At 37.4% G+C, this 23,723-nt stretch overlaps 1 protein-coding gene across 1 annotated transcript in view; it reads left to right on the top strand.

Annotated features, from left to right (window-relative positions):
- ARAP3 (ArfGAP with RhoGAP domain, ankyrin repeat and PH domain 3) overlaps positions 1 to 23,723 on the top strand; it is a 185,556-nt gene that overhangs the window by 62,194 nt on the left and 99,639 nt on the right. Inside the window, exons 15-19 of the mRNA XM_026718719.2 lie at positions 370 to 465; positions 542 to 695; positions 6,021 to 6,123; positions 6,962 to 7,160; positions 8,450 to 8,513. Of these exons, the coding sequence (XP_026574504.2) occupies positions 370 to 465; positions 542 to 695; positions 6,021 to 6,123; positions 6,962 to 7,160; positions 8,450 to 8,513 (616 nt within the window). The remainder of the gene's footprint in view (positions 1 to 369; positions 466 to 541; positions 696 to 6,020; positions 6,124 to 6,961; positions 7,161 to 8,449; positions 8,514 to 23,723) is intronic.

Here is a 23,723-nt window from a genome sequence, read left to right as displayed (position 1 = left end):
CCCTTCTTCCCATAAAAACTTTTTAATCATTCCTGAAATCAGCAATTTATTTTTATCCAGTTGTAACAAAAAGTCTATAAAGTGTTTTCAATTTCTTATAAAAATAATTGTAGTTCCTCCTTGATCAAACTATGTATATCTTTCTGATACTGGCCAGACTTGGCAATTAATTCTTTAAATGCCAAATAATCATGTATGTTTTAAATTTTATTCACGATTTTACATCAAACTTACATTTTCTATCCTACTATGAAAAATTATCTCTTAAAAACATAAAATGAAGCTTAAGTGTTGCTAGCTTTGAACAAAGTCAAATTGTTTTTAAATCATTTATCTGTTTCTCTATGTATATTCTTTCCTTGCCTATAGAAGGAATCTATAATGAGATCATACAACCTGTTGTCCATTGTGGCTACTTATACAAAGTTCCATCCACTGCCAAAGAAATTAAGAGAAGCAGAGATGGTAAGTCTGAGTATGGTGGAATCCATAATTAATGGCTAATTAAAAATGGCTTTCACTAACTGTCTTGCTTATGTAGAGTTTCAGAGGATCTGGTGCTCACTGGAAAAATATTTCCTCTTTTATGAGACTGAAAGGAATCCTGAACCAACAGTAAAGATTGAAGTGGCAGATATGATTTCCTTAGCAGTGAACAGAACAGACATGTTGGCTATTCCTAGCTCCACAAACAGGTTTGTGGAAAGTTGATTCATTCTGTTTTTCTACTTCTTAGTCCTGCTAAACTAGGTTCATGTGCTTCATGATGGTACCAAACAAACAATGAAGTAAAATTAGATTGATCTCTGTCAAAAAGAGCATATTGTTATGTTTAAGCTTAAGGATCTGTTTGGGGCTTCATCAGAAGCATTCATTTGACCCTATTCATCACTCCCTAGTATTATTATTTGTCATAGTACAAGGTTTGTAGCATGTTGCTGCCATCTGCAACACCCTTAAAACCAGTCATAGTGAACAAAAATGCCAAATCCAGTCTGAACATCAGGCTGACTATGCAACAGACAACAACAATAACAAGTCACTGAGAGATTATTATTATTATTATAAACTTTTGTTCATTAAACATGAAACAGTCAACTGAGCATTTAAAAAAGTATAACAAATATCATTGACTGGTGCTGATGGTTGATATGGGTTGCTGCCAGCATCCTAAGTATTAACCAAGTTGTTGTTATTGTTGTTATTGTTGTTGTTAATAATAATAATAACTGAAGTTGATGGTTAATATGTGAGTGCAGCAAAATTGTGCAAACTGATTACAAAGCTAGACATGACCGAGTTGCTAAATTAATCCACTTGTCATTAAATAAAAAATACGACTTACTTGTATCCGAAAAGTCATGGGAACATAAAGTGGAAAAAATTGTTGTAAATGAGATGGTGAAAATATTGTGGGACTTTTGAATATAGACGGATCGTCATTTGGAACACAACATGCCAGATATCACAATAGTCGAAAACCAAAGCATACAATTTATTGATATCGCTATACTGGGAGATGCCAGAGTCGAAGAAAAAGAACTGGAAAAAAAATCACAAAATATTGTGACCTGGCCATGTGATTATGGATGAAACACGAAACAGTGATTGTCATCAGGGCACTTGGTACTATGTCCAAGAATTTTACAAAATACATCAAGAAATTGCAACTTCCTGCAATAACACCAGCAGAACTGCAAAAACTGTGCTATTTGGAACATTGCACATTTTAAGAAGATACTTGGTTGATACCTATGATACTGGCAGCAACCCATATCAACCAACAACAGCAGTCAATGATATTCATGATACATTTTTAAATATTCAGTTGACTGAGTTTCATGTTTAATGATAATGATAATGATAATATGCATACAATTATATATAAATACAGGGTCATTTGCAAAAATGAATCAAGCAAACGCAAATTCATTTACACTATAAATTCACTCGTCAAAACCAACACCAACTATAAGAACCTCCGTTGTCGCCCTGACCTAACCATACAGCAATGTGCCCGCTCCCGTGTACTCCGTACTGAACTCAAAAAACGTCTAGACAATGGAGAGAAGGACCTGTACGTTGACTACCATGCTGACTGTATCAAAAGTAAGTCACACATACCGCAACTCAGTTTTAACCTTCAACCACAACCCTACCTCAACCAACCCACCATCACCCAAGACTAGGCACGCACGCCCCTAACTACCTCAATTCCAACTACTGCTGGCCTTAAATGCAAGCTACTCAATGCAAGAAGCCTTGTAAATAAAATACCTGAATTTTTCCTCCTACTAAATATGGCTAAATTCGACATTATATTTGTCTGTGAAACATGGCTCAATGCATCTCTCCCTGACTCCATACCACAGTAAGAGACTATCATGTTTACCGATCAGATCGTGAAATTCGTAGAGGAGGTGGTGTTGCTTTCTTCTATAAAAAGTCCTTACATCTAAAAAATATCCAAGTTACCCAGGAGCTTGCTCTTCCTGAGACCATTATCTGTGAACTATCCTTAAATATCACAATTCAATTCTTACTATGTTACAGAGCACCTGATTATGACATCGAACATGTAAACAAGCTAAATACATTACTAACATGGGCAGCATCCTGCCCATACCCTTTTATCTTTCTTGGTGATTTCAATCTACCTCATATTGACTGGACCCTAAATGAATGTACAACTGAAACCATACACACAACCTTCTACAATGCTGTTACAAATCTGGGACTGGAACAACTAGTAACCAACAACACTAGACTAAACAACTGCCTCAATCTCATCTTCTGCAATAGTTTGAATTTAATTTACGGAATACAAACTAAAGAACCGCTTTCCAGCAGTGACCACAATATGATTGACTTTTGTCTCAACATACGTCCACACAAAAACCATCACAATGACGTAATCCCCAATTATAACTTCAAAAAAGGCAACTATGATCTTATAGACAACAATCTCTCATCCCTTGATTGGCAATCTCTATTCACTGGATGCAATACTGTTGAAGACCATTACAACATATTTTTACTTGAAGTCAAAAGAGTCATCAAACTATATGTACCAACAACAACTCCCACAACAAAACAAAAAAACAGATTACCCATAACAATAAGGAAACTTCAATCCAAAAAGAGATCACTCTGGCAGAAAAACAAATCTGGTCACGTTGCCAATTTCAAAAGCCAATACAAAAATTTATGCCACCAGATAAAGACCGAATGCACCAATTATCACATTAAACAAGAGGAAAACCTTCTAAGCACCAATTCCACCCGTGCTTTTTACAATTTTGTAAACAACAAACTAAAAGACTCAAGGTCCATCCCACCCCTGATAGGACCTAATGGTAAAGACTGCAACGACGACACCATTAAAGCCAACATCTTTAACACATTTTTCGGCTCAGTATTTGTAAACAGCAATGGATCATGCCCAGTATTTCCTAGCCGAACCACAGATAACTACAATGATCTAATACATATTGATTTTACAGAAGACAATGTTGAAAAAGCACTTTGCAATCTAAAACCATCTCTATCTATTGGACCGGATGGAATATGTGCCTACTTCTTAAAAAAGCTACCCACTGCCATAGCCAAACCTCTAAGCATAATCTTTGAAAAATCTTTCAGGACCAGTTCCTTGCCTAACCTATGGTCACAAGCCACGGTCATCCCCATCTTCAAAAAGGGAGACCCCAGCCTAGTTGAAAATTACAGACCAATCCCCTTATGCTGCGTCACCTGTAAAGTCATGGAATCAATAATTAACCAATCCATCATCCTCCACTTAGAGACAAACAACCTACTCTCTAATAAACAATTTGGTTTCAGAAAAAAACTATCCTGTAATCTGCAACTCTTACACTGCAAAAACATATGGAGGACACAACTCAATCAGGGCAAAGCAATAGACGCAATCTACATAGACTTCTGTAAAGCCTTTGGTTCAGTGGTACATGACAAACTACTCCTAAAAATAAAATCCTATGGTATCTCTGGACAACTGCATAACTGGATAGAAGCATTCCTGTCAAACAGACAACAAATGGTCAAAATTGGGAGCGTCCTATCAAATTCTGTACCTGTCAATAGTGGTGTCCCCCAAGGCAGTGTTCTAGGACCAACTCTTTTCATACTCTACACAAATGACCTCTGTGATCATATTAAGAGCAACTGCGTTCTTTTCGCCGATGATGTAAAGCTGTTCAATACCACAGACAATACTGCTACCCTTCAAAAAGATCTTGACTATGTATCAGAATGGTCAAACAAATGGCAACTTCAAATCTCAACAAATAAATGCTCTGTCTTGCATATTGGCAAAAAAAATCAGAAAATAAAATACAAGCTGAATAGTCAAGATCTTGTTGATGATCCAGGCTCTGTAAAGGACCTTGGAATACTCATCTCTAATGATCTAAGTGCTAGAGCCCACTGCAACTACATAGCCAAAAAGGCATTAAGAGTTGTTAACCTAATCCTACATAGCTTTTTCTCTGGTAATATCACACTACTAACTAGAGCATACAAAACATTTGCTAGACCAATACTTGAATACAACTCATCAGTCTGGAACCCACATTACGTACCTGATATTAGCACAATTGAGAAAGTCCAGAAATATTTCACAAGAAGAGTTCTCCACTCCTCTACTCATTGTAGAATACCTTATGCCACCAGACTTGAAATTCTAGAACTAGAAAACCTTGAATTACGCCGTCTTCGGTCTGATTTAAGCATGGTATATAAAATCATACATTGCAATGTCCTACCTGTCAATGAATACTTCAGCTTCAACCATAACAACACAAGAGCACACAATAGATACAAACTCAAGGTTAACCGCACCAAGCTTGATTGCAGGAAATACGACTTCAGCAACAGAGTGATCAATGTCTGGAATACTCTACCCGACTCTGTAGTTTCTTCCCCAAACCCCCAAAACTTTAACCTTAGACTGTCTACTATTGACCTCACCCCTTTCCTAAGAGGTCTGTAGGGGGCGTGCATAAGCGCACCAATGTGCCTACCGTCCCTGTCCTATTGTTTCTTTTATTTCTTTTATTTTTCTTATATGTACCCATTTCATGTATTCATAACTATGTATACACTTATACTTATTATCTTGTAAACAATTGACAAATCAAATAAATAAATAATAAATAAACAATGCCAGAATTGAAAAGACACCAATAGAAAGCAAATGTTGCCTATGCAAAGAAGCTGAAGAAACAGTGGACTGCCTGGTTAGCTGTTGCAAGAAGATCTTACAGACTTACTACAAGTAATGGCATGACAAAGTAGCAACAATGGTGCTTGGAAAATATACAAGAAATATCATTTGCCTGCAAGCAAGAACTGATGGGATCATAAAATAAAGTAATAGAAAAGGAAAAAAACTGAATTGCTTTGGAACCTTAAAATTCAAACAGGCACCTGCCACATTAACTCCTCAGATTTAACAGTTGTTGATCAGAAAGATAAAAAATTGGATAGCAGTACCTGGAGACAACAGAATAGAATAGGAATAACTGGAGACGATAACAAAATACAAATAGCAATGAGTGTAGCAAAAGTAAGCAAAGGTAGTACCAATAGTAATAAGCACCTTTGGTGCAATCCCAAAACAACTGGAGTACCACTTGACAAATTCATCATCAATCAACTGCAAAAGCAGCTTTACTCAGAACAGCTTACCTCCTGCAACAATATCTGTAACACCATCAAACATCCAGATTGGCCTATCCCAGGTCCTTGGTAAGGGCTTGATAGGTAGACAAAATGCCAAATCCAGTCTGAATATCTGGCTGATTGTGCAACAAATCATAATAATAAGAATAATCATTTATGACAATAAATTATAATGCATAAAATAAATTTCAAAATTAAGATTAATAGATTAATTACCCCATTACGTTATGGTTTCTTTTTATCTTTTCAATATTTAAGTGGATAAATTGTTTTACTGGATATATATTCACAATGATATTTTTGTTTGCTACAAACAGGTTTTGCTTCATGCTAGAACTGTATCTGAGCAATGAACGAATACAGCAGTGGGTAGGTGATGATTCCAGTAATCTACAGTCTTGGGCCAGTGCTATTGGCAAGGTAATGGTGAGAAATAATGTTCACGAGAAATTCAGAGGAGAGCGTACCTCCTCTTCTACTATATTAGACCACTCTATTATGTATCAGGTGCATTATAAACTCAACAATCAATAGGTGAAGTTGTTTTTCTTTATCCTCAAATATTCCCGAGCTTCTTTTGTAGAAAATCCCTTCAAGCCAAATTCACTACAAATATAAATTCTACATGCCTTTACATTAAAACTATCTTCCCACATAGCTTTATTCATTTGCAATTCCTAATACTATCTCAGCTTGTGCTTATGTTATTTTTGTCAGTACTGTATTTTCAGAGGATAATAAGCAGTGGTAGTATGCTGCCAGTTTGCACCAATTCTAGCGATCCAGTAGCGCTGGTCAGCAGTTAGGCCCGTCTACCCCCACCCTTTCCTGTCCTATATTTGCTTTGTTTGTAGTTCAGCTGATAGGCGTGGCAGAGCGAAGAGCACGCCTACAGAACCGTTAGTAAAATATTTTCAATTCCACCACTGATTATAACTTACTTGCTGGGCAACACTTGGAATACTTAGTATGACATAAAGCATATAACAAATCATTCTGAGTTGGAATTTTTACTATTTATATTGCTGAGGCTACCTGTGTTTTTATAAATTGAAATTGCTCCCTTATGTCTGTAATATTCAATTATTTTAAATTGTATTTGTATTTAATTTTGTGAGAATTAGCTTGTTTTGACTTTGTGCTGTAATAGAGAGGATGATATGATAATAAATTATCCATATGTAAATAAATATAGCCATAATGAGTTTGCATGTTTTGTTCAACATATCCTTTTCAGAACTGGTATCTTCTTTTGCAGTGGTTCACCCCTCTCAGTTGTCATTGTCTGCTGGGCTATGAATTCCAAAGGGTAGGTAGACTCTGCTACAAATCAATGTTAAAACCCAATCAGTGGTTTCAAGGTTTCTTCATCCTCCAGAAGTTTCATCTCTTCATTTGTCCAGAAGAAGAGGGAGCAGTTGAGGACAGCATCAATCTAAGGCAGCTTCAAGAACTCAGTGAGTCCAGATCTTTCTCTGACAAATGAAAAAAGGATAGCATCAACCACCTACACCTAGAGATACTAGATACTAATAATTGCTTTTAGTTGTTTGATTGACTTTGACTTGGTATCCACAACAGTCTTATCATAAAAACCTAAAAATACATCCATTAATATTTTCCTGCTTCAGCAGTTATATAGCATATTGCAAGTTTGATTGTGTTTCCATCAGAGTAAATAGTTTGCCTCTCCCATACCAGTATTCTGGTAAAACAGATTAGTTTTATGTTAAGCTGTTTTTTTTCAGTTATTAAACATTCCATTACTCTCATGGTATCATACTGTTCTCCCAACTGTACTTTTGCAGAATAGACACTCTAAAAGCGTCTGAAACAATGTAGCGAGTTCTGTTGCACTGTATGTTCTACTGCAGGGGTCACCAACCTTTTGGATCTCAGGGACCACCAAACTCATAATTTCAAATCCCAGGGACCACTAACCAGTTCTGTGGGCATGGCCTAATTTGTGGGTGTAGCTTGGTGGTCATGTGACTGGGTGGGCGTGGCTAGTATGTAAATATTATAAATATTTATATAAATATTGATTTTTTTTTATTAAAAAAAGGAGCAACTTTTACCCAAAATCAGGTAAAGCAGGCTGGCAGATTGAGTTGTTCACAGAATCATTCAGTGATCTATCTATCTGCCATCAGCTAGCTCAGTCTGTCACATAAAATTTGCTTGCCGTGTGTCTGCACTGACTAATAGAACCTTCAGTCTTAAGGGAAGTTCAAAAGCAGAGCCGAAGATCCAAAGATTAGCTAGAAAGCAAGAAATGCAACATTTTCTGCTTTATAGCTAATCTAAATCTCTCCGCAAAGCAGAACAGCTGATGGTTGGAAAAAGGAAAAATAGCAATTTAGCAGGCAAGTTTGCCGGGTAAGGAGTGAGTGGGAGGAGAGAGTTCCACCAGGCCATATGGGCGGCGCAGCCTTGTGTTTCTGTGCAGCTTGGATTAATTGTTTTGGGGGGGTGCTCTGGGGATGAGATTTCTCTGCAGCACACCAAAATTTTCTCACTGCCCACCAGTGGGCCACGGCCCACCGGTTGATGACTGCTGTTCTACTGAAATCTCTGTCAAAGGTTTATTTTATACTTTTACTGATGATTGAAACCACAGATTGTAAATTAAAAACTTTTTTTTAAAAAAGCTGCCCCTTAATACAGTCTTATTTTGACTTGGCTAAAAATGGATGCTTCACACGTTCCTGTATTTCTTTTTTTCATGTACTGTTTTCTACCATAGGTATTGTTCCTCTTGCAGAGAGTCCAGAGAAAAAACAGATGCTGATCCTGGTAGAAATGGGCAGGTGAGCTATGTAAGCAAGAGGGTCTTTAAATAAACCTACACCTTTTGTGCATTCTTAAGTTCCATTGAAATTTAATATAACTCAACTGATTATTCTACAATTCCATAAGATGCAGCATTTCCTAAGCTATGGAATCTTGATCTCTCTACAAATCCAGCATTTAAAAACTACCTGATCATAGCAATAACAAAAGTTTAAAGATTTGTTAGTAATTAGGATGGCAAGTCCTCTCCAGTTGGTGATGCTGTCTCATCATGGTAGGTGATAATGAGCAAAGAATGTTGAAAGTATATAGCATCCTAATAGCAGCAAGGTATGAAGGTCATCAAGCTGCCAGCTAAACAGGCAAGCTGGAATAATATAGGAAGATCCTGAAGATGGATTATCACTTTCAATGGATTATCGCAGTAAGCAGTGGGGTACCACAAAGTTCTATCTTAGGCCCAGTACTCTTCAATATCTTCATAAATGACTTAGATGAAGGAATAGAAGGGGAACTTACCAAATTTGCGGATGATACTAAGCTGGCAGGAATAGACAACAACACTCTAGATCAGGGCTGTCAAACTCACGGTCCGCATGCTTTACAGATAATCAGAATTGGAAGGGACCTTATAGGTCATCTAGTTCAACCCTCCACCTAAGCAGGAGACCCTACACTATTTCTGACAAATGGCAGTCCAATCTCTTGAAAGTCTCAAGTGATGACACTCCCTCAACTTCCGAAGGTGAGCTGTTCCATTGGTTGAATGCACTGGCCACACTGATGCCTGGTTTAGCAAAGGGTGAAAAGCCGCAATATGTCACGTGACAATGCAAGTTACACATCCCTGCTCTAGATGATAGGCTTGAACACTGGGCCCTATTTAACAAAATGAACACTGGGCCCTATTTAACAAAATGAAATTTAATGTAAAGAAAAGTAAAATCTTTAACAGGCAATTAACAGAGGGATACAATCAAGATCAAGTGGGGTACTAATACCACTCTATAAATCCTTAGTAAAACCACACCTAGAGTACTGCATTGAGTTTTGGTCACCACACTATAAAAAAGATGTTGAGACTCTAGAAAAAGTGCAGAGAAGAACTAGGATGATTAGGGGACTGGAAACTAAAACATATCAAGAATGGTTACAAGAACTGGGCTTGGCTAGTCTGGTGAAGAGAAAGACAAAGGGAAACATAATAGCAGTGTTTCAATATTTGAGGGGCTGCCACAGAGAGGAGGGGCTCAATCTATTTTCTAAAGCACCTGAAGGCCAGACAAGGAGTAATGGATGGAAACTGAAGAAGGAGAGATTCAACCTGGAAATGAGAAATGTTCTGACAGTGAGAGCAATCAAACAATGGAACAGCTTGCCTTCAGAAGTTGTGGGAGTTTCATCACTGAAGCTTTCAAGAAGAGACTGGACTGCCATCTGTCAGAAATGATGTAGGGTCTCCTGCTTGGGCAGGGGGTTGGACTAGATGACCTATAAGGTCCCTTTCAACTCTGTTAATCTGTTAAACTTTAGCAACAATAGCAAATGAATAATTTAATACTGTGTGTAGCAAACTAATAGCACTCCTGATAGAATAGTAGAATCTTTGCTACTCTTCTCTGCACTTTTTCCAGGGCATCAGTATCTTTTTTGAACCATAGTAACCAGAACTGGAAGCAGTATTCCAAGTGTGGCCTCATTAGTACAGTATGGAGCGGCACTATCATTTATCATGCTCCCTCTCTTGATGTAATGGAAAAACTCACCACATTTCAGATCTGTGTATCTGCTATTCTTTGATGGAAGAAAAGGGGGGTTGGATTTGATACATTTAATTCTTTTCTTCTCCATGTATCCTAAATATTTTATTTCTTACATCAGCTTTGTATAACCTTTTATATGATTTATAACTGTTGCCTGGTGTCCCAGATGCCTGGAAAAATCTCACCTCTTTGAGGGATGTAAGGGGAGAAGGGGCCATGTGGATTGCAGCACCGGAAGATAACTCCTGGGAACCTTTCTTTATCTGCTTTCTCAGAGATGGTGGGATAATAACATGTTCACACCTGCGGATTGGTGGAATCCACATCAGACTTCAGAAACGGGTTCTAATTCCCTTTATCTTACTTGGATGCCCTGAGGGACCCCAGACCTGCTTTGAATTTTGACCTGCTTTACCCCTCTTCAATAAAAAGATTCCTTTTTAAATACAAAGTTTTCAAGGGTTCATACTTATATTTTGAAGGTGCGGGAGGCTGGTCCTTGCACCACGTCCAATTCACCACAGTCAACTCACTGTGGCCATAGCCAACGTGCTGCAGGACAACTCGCCACAGGACACTTCAACAAATACAAAAGTTAAATTAATTTCAACAGAACAATAATAATAAAATAAAGTCAATCCAGAACTACAAGAATTACAATAATTTTGATGAAAACATGATCACCAATAATAAAAGTAACTGAATGAAATGATTAACATGACATTACACTGGTCATGATTTGATTTGACCCACAATGAGTGGCTGTGGTGAATTGGACATGGTGAGTTGTCCCATTACACCATCAAGAGAGGAATAGCATGCAAAGCATGGGAACGATAGTGCCACTCCATACTGCACTGGTGAGGCCACATTTGGAATACTGCTTCCAGTTCTGGTTACCATGGTTCAAAAAAGATGCTAATGCCCTGGAAAAAGTCCAGAGAAGAGCAGCAAATGTTAGATATTCAATGGGGAAAAGTCAGTGATGTCAGACTTCCTCCATTGGTTCATTTTCTAGGTGGGAAGTGGCTAAAGTTGTGGGCAGCAGCCTGTAAAAAGAACAGCAGGCACACCTGGCGGCAGTCTTTACTTGGAGCAGAATAAAAGAGATCTTTTCCCTCTCCCATTGTCCTGCCTGTTCAATCTAGCCCATATCTAACACTGGCGACAAGGATGGGATTCTAGAAGAGAGCAAAGGAAACGAGGTGTAGACAGATAATTTCTTACAACAGAATTCTTCTATCACCATGCTGATCATCAAAATGTCCACCCACGCTAAACCAGAACCTTTTGATCCAACAAGGCATGACTGGGTTGCATACATAGGACAATTTCAAATGTTTATAGAAGCAAATTCACTGCATGATACAACAAAACAGAGGAAGTGAGCTCTATTCCTGGGATATTGTGGGAATCGCCTCTACAAAACAGCTAGAACCCTAGCTGCACCCAAAGATGTGGAAACAATGGAATGGAAAGAATTACAGAAGATGTTAGAAGAATGTTATGCTCTTGTTGCATCATCATCACTAGCTCACTGACTTGACTTTTACTGCAGAGAACAGAAACCAGGTGAGACCATAAATGATTACCTTACAAACCTGCGAGATATTGCTGCAGGCTGTGAGTTTGAAAATGTGGAAATAACTTTAAGAGATAGAATTGTAGTTGGAATGAGGGACCTGAGATTACAAAGGAAGCTAATAGCTAAAAAAAGCATCTCTTTTTAGCTATTAGCTTCCTTTGTAATCTAGCATCCCTAACCCTAACCCTTTAAAAGAAGTAATAGAGGAAGCCTGGGCAGCAGAAATTTCAGACAAACCAACAACCAAAATTGAGAAGTCTGAGGGCATTCACTCAGCATGGGGGACGACCAGCAAATATCAGGGAGAGGAGGAGATTGGCGAACTCTCCGAAGAGGAGGAAGAAATACATAGAGTGAAACCAGATAGAAGATCAGGGCCCCCGGGGACGAGCCAAAGACACCTGTGGTGTGCAAGCTGCAAAGGAAACCACCCCCAGGCAGTTTGCAAATTCAGGGATGCAATCTGCTGCAGATGTGAGAGAAGGGGGCATATTGCTGAAGCTAGCAGAGCAAATCTGCCAGCATACCCCAATCAGAGACAAGCAGGTTTCCCTAATCAGCCACGTGGTCCACAACAAAGGGGATTCCAGAAACTGCCAAATTCAAACTACAGAATGGAGAGGGACAGAGACTATGAGCACACAATAGTGGGGCAGTCTGACCCCCATCAATCAAAGAAATTCAACATCATAGTGATAATAGGAGAAAAACCTTGTGATATGGAAATTGACTCTGGATCCTACATATCTATGGTGTCCTGGACACAAAAGGAAGCAATCCCTGGCATAACCAGACAATTACTAAAACCACAACATTTAATACTAAAAGACTACCAAGGAAACAGAATTCCCATATTAGGAAGAGGAATTTTTCCAGTAAAATTCAGAACACCGGTGAATTGCCTTTAACTATCGTGAACAAAGAAGTACCAAGTCACTCTACCAAGCAATAGGTTTAGAGCCATAGGAGTGGAGGTGACCATCCACACTATGCAAGCAGTAGACTACAATCAAATGAAAGAGGACCTACAGACTGAATTCAAGGATGTTTTTGATGGGAGCCTAGGTATAAGTATATGGGGACCCCTATTTCTTTCAACCTTGATCCAAAAGTTCCCCGTCAGAATGAAACCAAGGCAATTCCCTTTTGCCCTGATGCCCAAGGTGGATGAACAATTAGATAAACTAATAGCCCAAGGAGTCCTAGAGCCAGTTGATCACGCTAAGTGGGAGACCCCTATAGTCACCCCAGTTAAGCCGGATGGGTCCATTAGAATCTGTGCGGATTATAAAATTTCCATAAAGATCGCATTGCAACAGAGCAGTATCAGTAGTACAACATCTGTTGCATTCAATAGGAAAAGGAAATTGTTTTGCCAAAGTAGACTTGGCTCAAGCCTATCAGCAGTTACCTGTGGATGAAGAAACAGCAGAAGCTCAGACCATTGTAACCCACAGGGGTGCTTTCAAATGCAAAAGATTGCAATTTGGGGTAAGCATAGCTCCAGGACTATTTCAAAGCTTAATGGAATGCCTACTACAGGGCATTGTGGGGGTGGTACCTTATTTTGATGATGTCCTCATGGCAGCAGAGAACTTAAACAACGATTAAGGCTAGCCCTGAACAGATTTTAAGAAGCTGGCCTTAAAATCAAAAAAGAGAAATGCCACATAGCAGTACCAATTTCTGTTGAATTTCTGGGATATCTAATTGATGAGACAGGTATACACCCCACAGATAGTAAAATAAAAGCAATTAAGGAAGCTCCCACTCCAACAAACAAAACAGAATTACAAGCTTTCCTGGGACTTTTAAACTTTTACAGTATTTTTCTACCACACAAAGTGACAGTTGTTGAACCACTTCACAGACTTCTTGATAAAAAAGCAGAATGGACTTAGGGATACAGAGAAACAACTGCATTTGAAACCATGAAAGGAGTTCTAACTTCTAACAGTGTTCTGCTACAATATAATGAAACATTACCTCTTTCACTAACATGTGATGCATCCCCCTTTGGGGTAGGGTCCGTTCTCAGCCATAAATTCCCAAATGGCAGAGAAGCACCCATTGTTTTATACTCAAAGACTTTATCCAAAGCTGAATGGAATTATAGCCAGCTAGATAAGGAAGCACTAGCTGCAGTAGCAGGCATTAAGCATTTCACGAATATCTTTATGGAGACAATTTGAACTAGTCACAGACCACAAACCACTCCTAGGCATTGTAGCAGGAAACAAACCAGCACCAAACACAATATCCCCCAAAATGACAAGATGGACTGTTTTCTTAGCTGCATATAACTATTGCCTTATACATCGACCAGGCAAGACCATAACTCATGCAGATGCACTCAGCCATTGCCCCCTTCCAGAACCTATTGAAGACCCAGCTCCAGCCACATCCATACTTCTCAATGAAGACATCACCACCAGCCCTATCACAGTATCAGAAATAGCCAAACAATCAGCCAAAGACAAAACTCTGGCATGTATTTTAAACTGGGTGTTGAGGGGATGGCCAGAAGAAGCACTGGAAGGTGACTTTAAACTGTTTAAAATCTGGCAAAATGTACTGTCTGTAATTAAAGGGTGTTTGTTGTGGGGGGATAGAGTTGTGATACCTGAGAAGCTGAGAGAACAAGTCTTAAAGAATGTTGCATGAGGGCCACCCAGGGAAAGTACGAATGAAAGCATTAGCCAGAAGTTATACCTGGTGGCCTGGAATGGGTAAGGAAATTAAAAAATGAGTTGCAGCTTGTTTGCCTTGTCAGGAATCCAGACCCGCACCCCTTCGGTACCAACCCTAGAATGGGAATCACCAAAAGCACCTTGGTCTAGAATACATATAGACCTGGCAGGGCCAATGCAAGGGCAAACATTTCTAATAACCGTTGATGCATATTCAAAATGGGTGGAAGTAACAATCATGAAAACCACAGCAGATGCCGTGATTAAGGTATTGAGGAAATTGTTTGCCAGACATGGATTGCCAGATGTTGTGGTATCAGATAACGGGGGCCAATTCATAGCAAACAATTTTGAATGCTTTCTAGCTGAACAGGGAATCCACCATGCATTATCAGCACCAGGTCACCCCCAAAATAACAGGCAAGCAGAGAGGGTAGTAAGATCCACAAAGGAAACCTTAGCAAAAATGGGACCAGGGGAATGGCAAATGAAAATAGGCAAATTCTTAATGATACAACATATCACACCCTTGGCTGCCACACATAGAAGTCCAGCAGAACTTTTAATGGGACGGAAGTTAAGATCAGAGCTAGATAGATGACACCCACACTACAATCCAAGCACACCCATAGATTCGACAACTAAATGTAGAAATTTGAACATAGGCCAATCGGTCTATGCTCACAACTATGCAGGCCCCCCCCCATGGATCCCTGCATGAGTAATGCAAGTCACAGGCTCCCAATCTTATACTGTAGAACTAGAAGATGGGAAAATATGGAGTAGACACATAGATCAACTCCGGGGATGATTGGATCGGGATCAGAACGACCAGAAAGCCTCAGAGACAGAAATCCAATACAGAGAGGAAAGACCAACTCTGACAACTAAAAATGCTGAAAACACAAGCCTCCCCACTTTAGGGCAGAATTCAAACTCTAGTACACTGCAGGATAACAGCTGGGGGCGGGGAATCCAGCAAAGAAACTCAGAGCCCTCTATTTCGTTGAAGCCAGCCCCGGGCAGTTCAAAGGGCTGGCTCTGGAGTGACAACAGACCCAACTAGTCAGGTCGCCGCCACTGGTGAGGCTGAACTGTGAAGGTCCAGTCACACACACAGGAGTCCCACCTACTTACATGATTATGTTCTGTGAGTGAGAGCTGATTGGATGAATGCTTCTTCCAGGAGGGGAGGGGTGTTAGATATTCAATGGGGAAAAGTCAATGACGTCAGACTTGGTTCATTTTCTAGGCGGGAAAATGAACAGCTGTCAGTGGCTAAAGTTGGGGACAGCAGCCTGTAAAAAGAACAGCAGGCACACCTGGCGGCAGTCTTTACTTGGAGCAGAATAAAAGAGATCTTTTCCCTCTCCTGTTGTCCTGCCTCTTCAATCTAGTCCATATCTAACAGCAAAGATTCTATGATTCTATTAGGAGTGCTATTACTTTACTACACACTGTATGAAGTGATTCATTTGCTGTTGTCGCTAAAGTGATAATCCATCTTCAGGAACTTCCTATATTGCTCCAATTTGCCTGTTTAGTTGGCAGCTTGGATGACCTTCATACCTTGCTGCCATTAAGATGGTTTATACTTGATGCAGAGTTTGTTTCCCAGTTGATGTCAGGATAGTTAAAGTCTGTCATTATCTCAGTGGTATCTTTCGTGCACACCTCAGCTGACTGATTAGCAAATCTATAAGATATATTTCATCGATATCAGTGGTTCTTAACCTTTTTGAAAGAATCGTCCCCTTGAGCCATTGAGGAAGTTATCATCGCCCCCTACCCCAACATAACCTCTCAATCACAACACAGGGAAATAATTCTTCAATTTATGCAAACATGTTTTTTGTTTTCTTTAAAATTGTCATCAGGACATATCGATGCAAATAATTTATTTCCAGTCTTTTTCCCATATCTCAACTGTGTGAAAAATTCTGATGCCACCTATCACTTTACTCCCAAACTTCGTGATACATGTATTTCATTATTATCTCATTTATTCAAGACACTTAAATGCAATGACCACTGAAAACAAAATTCAATTGCAAGAAAATGAAATGCCCAAAAAAACAGTAAAGAATTATAAGACGCAAAAAGAAATATAAAAAGGGCATAAGAACAAACTGCAATGCAGGAACTAAGAATTTCAAGATGAAAACTCTGAAACTAAATTAAGATTCGAGGGAAATATATATTGATGCACACTGTAAAAAGGGTTAAAAAGATACAAAGAAAATTTTTACAGAAGGAAAGCAACAAAAATCAGAGTGACAAATTTAATGCCTAAACTGAAGAAAAAAATATATATCTACACAAAAAGTTTACACGAAGAGCACCCCCCAAAAATTGGAACCATAAAACTGAGAAACCAAAATATAATATCGAACTTGAGTGCATGCTAAAAAAAGTACAAATAAAGAGACACACAAAATGTTTTACAGAGCACAACAAGAATTCAAAAACAAAGCCAAAAACTCAAACTGGAACGTGAAATCCAATGCAAGCAAATACAACGATAAGAGCTGAGACAATTATTAACAAAGAAAATGTATGTACACAAAAAGCAAAAAAAGAACATCAATGGCTACCTTGTGCTTGGTGAGCTAATGCCAATTTCTTGATGTCTAGAACCATTTTTGTTAATCTCATTCTTAAATCACCTCGTTCAGTGATCTTCAACATGTTCCTTGACTTAGAAAGGATCTATTGGATGGCGCTGAAACCCCTCTCCACTAAGTAAGTGGAAGGAAAGGCTAAAAGAAGCAACTTAACTTCCTCCCAAAATATTGGGTAAGTGTTCCTCATTTTCACCCAAAAAGCTTCGTAGCCGTAACTCTGAAAATGTGATTGGGCTTCACAGTCATATTTCAGATCTGTCAGTGGCTTTTGCAGTTTGGGATGAGGTTGTGCAAAGTCTGCTGTGAAAGGATTTAGCACCCAAGTGGGCACTTCCAGTTTTATCAGATCATAGAATCTGGTTTCCATAACTTTTTTAGTTGCTTCAATAACAGCAAAAAATGTCCAAATCTCCTGCTTGGAGTTGACATTCATTACCAAGACTTGGGAACTGATACAGCTCCTGGCAACTCATATTGCTTGCAAGGAGGTCCAATCTGGAAATAAATGAGCAGATTATTCCTGTGGCCTTAAGAAAATTGATTTTATCTTCTTGCGGCTTTACATTCACTTCATTCAGCTTGTCAAAAAACATCAGCAAGATAAGCTACATCCAGACATTGAAGTTTAAGAGAACTGCTTAGACTTGGATAAATGGATTCAAGAAATTCGACAACTGTGTCAAAAAGTTTGTGGAATCGCCGCAAACACTTTCCTTTTGAAAGCCACCTTACTTCGGTGTGCAAAAGGAGATGTTCAAACCCCTCATCATTTTCTTCACAAAGCTTGTGAAAAAGTCAGTTGTTCAAGGCATTCGACTTAATTTTATTCACAGCATTAATGACGTAATGTATAGACTCATGCAAATGGCCACACAATTTTTTTGAGACAAGGTGCTGTCTATGAACGACACAATGGACAGTCATAACTCCAGGTACAACCAATTTCAGATGAGCTTGAAATCCGCGATATTGTCCAACCATGGATAAAGCTCCCTCAGTTGCACATGCCACGACATTTGTCAAAGGGATGTTTTTCTCATTAAAAAGCTCTTCAACCTTTTTAAATATCGAAGAACCTTTTGTGTTGGTGGCTAAATTTTGAGCAAATAACAGTTCTTCCCCTATCTCTTCATTTCCATTGATGAACCGGACATAAGCGAATAACAAGGCTTCATTTTCATAAATTGCTGACTCTGTTGGGGTAATCCCTGTTAGGAGAATGAGTGCACTCAGGGAAACATAGTGAGAGTGATGTTGAATAACACAACCAGCATACAGATACACTGAATAGTAAAATGTAGGTTTTACTTCCAGTAAATGGGTAAACAAAGTCCAACAAACAGTCCAAATCATACACGGTTAAAGCAGTTAATATCAGTCCAGGGATAATCCAAAAATGAAGTCAAGTATCATAAACAGAGTTTAGTAAACGGAGTTTGCTAACAGCTGCAAAACTCACAGCAATCCGAGCAGAATGACGATCAGGCAATACGGCAAAACAGGAAATGCAAGGAGAGAGAAACCAGGTTTCTACTCCATCTTATGGCCATTGGAGGAACCTCAGACAATCACCATTACAGCATTCTCTTAAAGATACAGTGTTAAATTCCTATCCTGGTTTATATATTTCCAACCCAACTGTTAGGTGACTATCATTCCTAACAGACTCATCAATCTGCATCATGAATTCTGTACTTTTCTTTTTTTTTAATAAAGTTTTATTGTTTTTTAAGACAAACATAGACAAACAAAACATAAAAACATCAAGCCATCTTCCATATATATACATACAGTGTGTCGGTTGGTTTACAAATTGTTTTTGTCCTTCCACTTTGTAGTCTTCAATTACAATTACATTGTATATATTCTTATATTGTCAATCAAATATTCCTAAATACATTAATATCATTATTAATAAATCATTTGACTATACTATTATTCATTCATGTTTTACAAGATAATCCATATTTTATTTAATTTGTTTTGTTCATATTATCATCTCAGATCTATCCTACAATCATTTTGTAGATATAATAAAAATATATTTTTATATATTCATTATGTTCTCAAAATCTACATATTTAATTACCATGTTTTATTGTCTAACCATTGATAGAATAGATCCCAAATTTTATAAAAGTTTATAAAGTTTATCATCTTGTTCTCTGATTTCAAATGTCAATCTACTCATTTCAGCACATTCCATTATTTTCTTAATAATTTCCTCCTGTGATGGTACTTTCTCATTTTTCCAGTTTTTGGCAAATACAATCCTAGCCGCTGTTAATACATTTACAGTCAGGTATTTCAATTTTTACTATATATTTCAGGTAGAATTTCCAGTAAAAAATATCTCTGGTTTCAAGTCTATATGCTTTTTTGTCATTTTTTCCAACCATGTGTGGATTTTAGTCCAATATTTTTTGGCATCTGCACAAGTCCACCACATATGGTAATATGAGCCAGGTACTTGATGACATTTCCAACACTTTTCAGATTTATTCTTGAACATTCTTGCTATTCTTGTTGGGGGAAAATGCCACCTGTAAAACATCTTATACAAATTTTCTTTATATGCTGTTGACAATGTCATTTTATAATTTTGAGACCACAATTTTTGCCATTTCTCTAGATCAATCCCATATCCAAAATTCTTCCCCAAAGCAATCATTGTTTCTTTAACTTGTTCTTCTTCTAGTTTAACTTCTAATAGATACCCATACAATTTTTTAATCACCTTTTCATCAGTACCTGTCAAAATCTTATCTAAATCAGTCAATTTATCATAGAAACCTTCTGTTTTAGCATCTTTATCATACCTTGAATGTATTTGCGCATATGAAAACCAATTCATCTTTATACCTTGTTCTTTTAATTTTTGCATAGATTTAAGTTCACCCTTTTCATTCAATATTTCACCATATCTAACTGTTTGTTCCTTTTTGTATATTATAGGATAAGAAAAAGCTTCAATAGTCGATAGCCAGACTGCAATTTTCAAATAACATTGCCTTTTAGTCTTCTCCCAGTTAAACCACAGAGACTCCCGTATATAATGTCTTCTAAAGTACCCCTGTGTTTTAGTTCCTTTATACCATAAATAAGCATGCCACCCCAACAACAGATCATGTCCTTCTAGTGTCAACAATCTAGCATTTCTTAATGTTATCCATTCCTTAACCCACATCAAATTTGTAGCTTGGTAGTACAACTCCCAGTTAGGCAAACCAAATCCTCCTCTAATTCTAGCTTCTTGCAAAAGTTTTAATTTTATTCTCGCTTTCTTACCTTGCCATATATATTTCAACACAATTTTATTTAAATCTTCAAAATAATCTTTTCCAAGCCTAATTGGAATTGTTTGAAACAAATATAAAATTCTGGGTAATATATTCATCTTGATTGTTGATATTCTCCCTATTAATGACAGTTGTAAATTTTCCCATTTCGCCAAATCTAGAGCTATCTGATGCTTAAGTTTAATATAGTTAATTCTCTTTTAGTGTACTACATCTTGCTGTCAAATGTATCCCCAAGTACTTGATATTATTCATGACCTGGATTTTTAATACATCCGCCAGTTCTTCCTTTTGTCTTGATAACAAATTCTTTGTCAAAATCTTTGTTTTGTCTTTGTTTATTTTCAAACCAGCTACCTTCCCATATACCTCTATCTTTTCTATCAATTTTAACTCTGTTTCTAGTGGGTCTTCTAAAATGAAAACCAGATCATCTGCAAATTCTTGCAATTTAAATTCTTCTTTTTTAATTTTCATCCCTTTTATGTCATTTTCTTCTGTAATATTTCTATTTAGCACTTCCAAGTTTAACACAAACAACAAAGGTGACAGTGGGCACCCTTGTCTTGTTCCTTTTCTTATATCAATAGAGTCCGTTAATTTTTCCTCTATACCTTTGCTGTTTGCTTATGATATATAGCTTCTATTGCTTGGATGAATTTTTTACCAAAACCCATCTGTTCCAGCTGGAATAACATGAATCACCAATTCACATTGTCAAATGCCTTCTGTGCATCTAAGAATACTAAAGCCATTTGTTTTTCAGGATGTGCCTCATAGTATTCCAAAGTGTCCAAAATTACTCTCATATTGTCTTTAATTCGTCTCTTTGGCAGAAATCCATTTTGGTCAGAGTGTATAAAATTATTTAGGTATTTTTTAAGTCTTTCTGCCAATATTGAAGCAAAAATTTTATAATCTGCATTTAGTAGGGAAATCGCTCTGTAATTCTTCATTTGTAATGGGTCGGCCTCCTATTTTGGGATAAGTGTAATATAAGCTTCTGACCATGATTTAGGTATCTTCTTCTTTGACATAACTTCATTCATAACTTTTAGCAATGGAAGATTCAACAATTTTTGTAGTTTTATAAAATTCCTCTGGAATTCCATCTGGGCCTGGTGCCTTTCCATTGTTTTGCTTCTGAAGTGCTTCAGTTAACTCCATCATCATTATATTACTTTCTAACTTTGTTTCAATCTCTTTAGGTATCTGTGGTAGGTTAGCATTCTGTAAGTGCTGTTTAACTCTTTGATCATCAATATTCTCTTGTGTATATAGTTTCCCGTAATAGTCTCACATAATTTCCTTCTTCTCTTTACTTCCATAGCAAACTTGGACTTGATCATCTATTAATTGCAATATTTTCCTTGATTCTTTCTCCTTTCTCAGTTTATATGCTAACCATCTACCTGGTTTATTTGCATCTTCAAAGTAGTTCTGTTTCATGCCTCTGATTTTCTATGCTAATTCTTCTTTTTCCATTAATCCCATTTTATGTTTAATTATATCCATTTTTAACTTAATGTCCTTTTTCTGTGGCATTTTCTGTAATTCTTTTTCAAGTTCTTTATATTCATCCTCTAATGTCTTAGAGGCTAGTCTTTTCGTGATATCTCTTTTCCTTGTATAGTCTATTATCAAGCCTCTGGCATATGCCTTCACTGTATCCCGTACATTCTGTGTTGATGTGTCTTCTTTTTTATTTTCTTTAAAGAGAAAAGCCAGTTCTTTCTCCATCCTCTGTATGAAGTCATTTTCTTTTAATATAGTATTGTTTAACGTCCATCTAGATCTTCTTCTTTGTCCTTTCCATTTAATTGTTATTGGATTATGATCTGCCCAAATACTTGTTTCAATATTTGTTTCTTGTATATTGGCTAACACTTCTGTTGACATCCATATCATATCTATTCTGGACCATGATAAATGTCTGTTTGAATAGAAAGTGTATTGTTTAATCTTAGTATTTCTTTCTCTCCGTGCATCTTTTAGGTTTATTTCATCTGTCATTTTAAAAAAGGATTTAGGGAGAGTCTTTCTGTTTTGCTTTGTTGTTTTCTGTGTTGTATAGTCCAATTTATTGTCTACAATTCCATTGAAATCTCCCATCATAACGATATTAGTATAGTCCAGTTCAATTATTTTCATATGTAGTTTTCTATAAAATTCTTCTTGATTGTCATTCGGGGCATAGATTGCAATCAGGAGTGTTTTTGTGTTATTGTCCATTATTTCCACCATTAATACTCTTCCATCATCATCTGTATCGATCAATTTCACTGGGATAATATCTTTAATGTATAGAACCACTCCTCTTTTCTTGCATTGTGTCAAAGAAGTAAATATTTTCCCTAGCTTTGGCTGTATCAACAGTTGTTCATGTTGCTTTTTAATATGTACTTCTTGTGGGCAGATTATATCAAATTTTAATTTCTCTAATTTATGAAAAGTTTTCCTTCTTTTAGCAGCTGAATTAAGTCCGTTTATGTTAATTGTAATCAGCTTTTTCTCTTCCATGTTTATACTTTATAATTAGGTTTAGCAGCTCTTGTTGTTCCTTAAGTTCCACCTTTCTGCCTACTGCACCTTCTTCTTTTTCAGTCGCTATTTGGCAATCTTCTTGGAATTCAATTAGTGACATTTCTTTTTCTGTCTCCTCTTTCCCTCCAAAGTATTCAGTATAAAATGATTCAGCTTTCTCAATTGAGTCAATTCTGTGTCTCTGTTCTTGCCATGTGAACATTAAACCTTCTGGAATCAGCCATCTATAATTCACCTCTTTTTAAAGTAGGATTTTAGTCAGGAAACGGTATTCTCTTCTCATTTCTCTCACTCTTCTAGGCACTTGTTTCAGGACCACAATCTCCTTATCTTTATATTTCAATGTTTTCTCTCTTGCCACCTGTGATATTTGTGTTCTAATGGCTTTCTTTGTAAATCTGATGTGAACTTCTCTTGGTAAGCTATTTCTCATTGCATATCATGTGAAGACTCAAAAAACCTCATCTATTCCATCCATCAACTTCTCTTTGGTTATTTCCAGAGCTTCAGCCAAGATTTCTATCATTATCTCAGCTAAGTTTTGTCCCTTTTCTTCCTCTATTTTTTGAAATCTGAGATAAAATTCTGATCTATCCGTCTCCCATCTCAGCACCCCACTTTTATCTTGTTCAACCACTGTTACTCTGTCATCAGTATCTCCAATCTTCTTATCTCTTTGTTTATCTTCTTCAATTTTTTTGAATTTTTCATCATACTTCATC

This window comes from Pseudonaja textilis, chromosome 3 (assembly GCF_049901715.1).
Source record: "Pseudonaja textilis isolate UNSWEBS1 chromosome 3, rPseTex1.2, whole genome shotgun sequence".
Lineage (NCBI taxonomy): Eukaryota > Metazoa > Chordata > Lepidosauria > Squamata > Elapidae > Pseudonaja > Pseudonaja textilis.
This window is presented reverse-complemented; position numbering and strand designations above follow the sequence as displayed.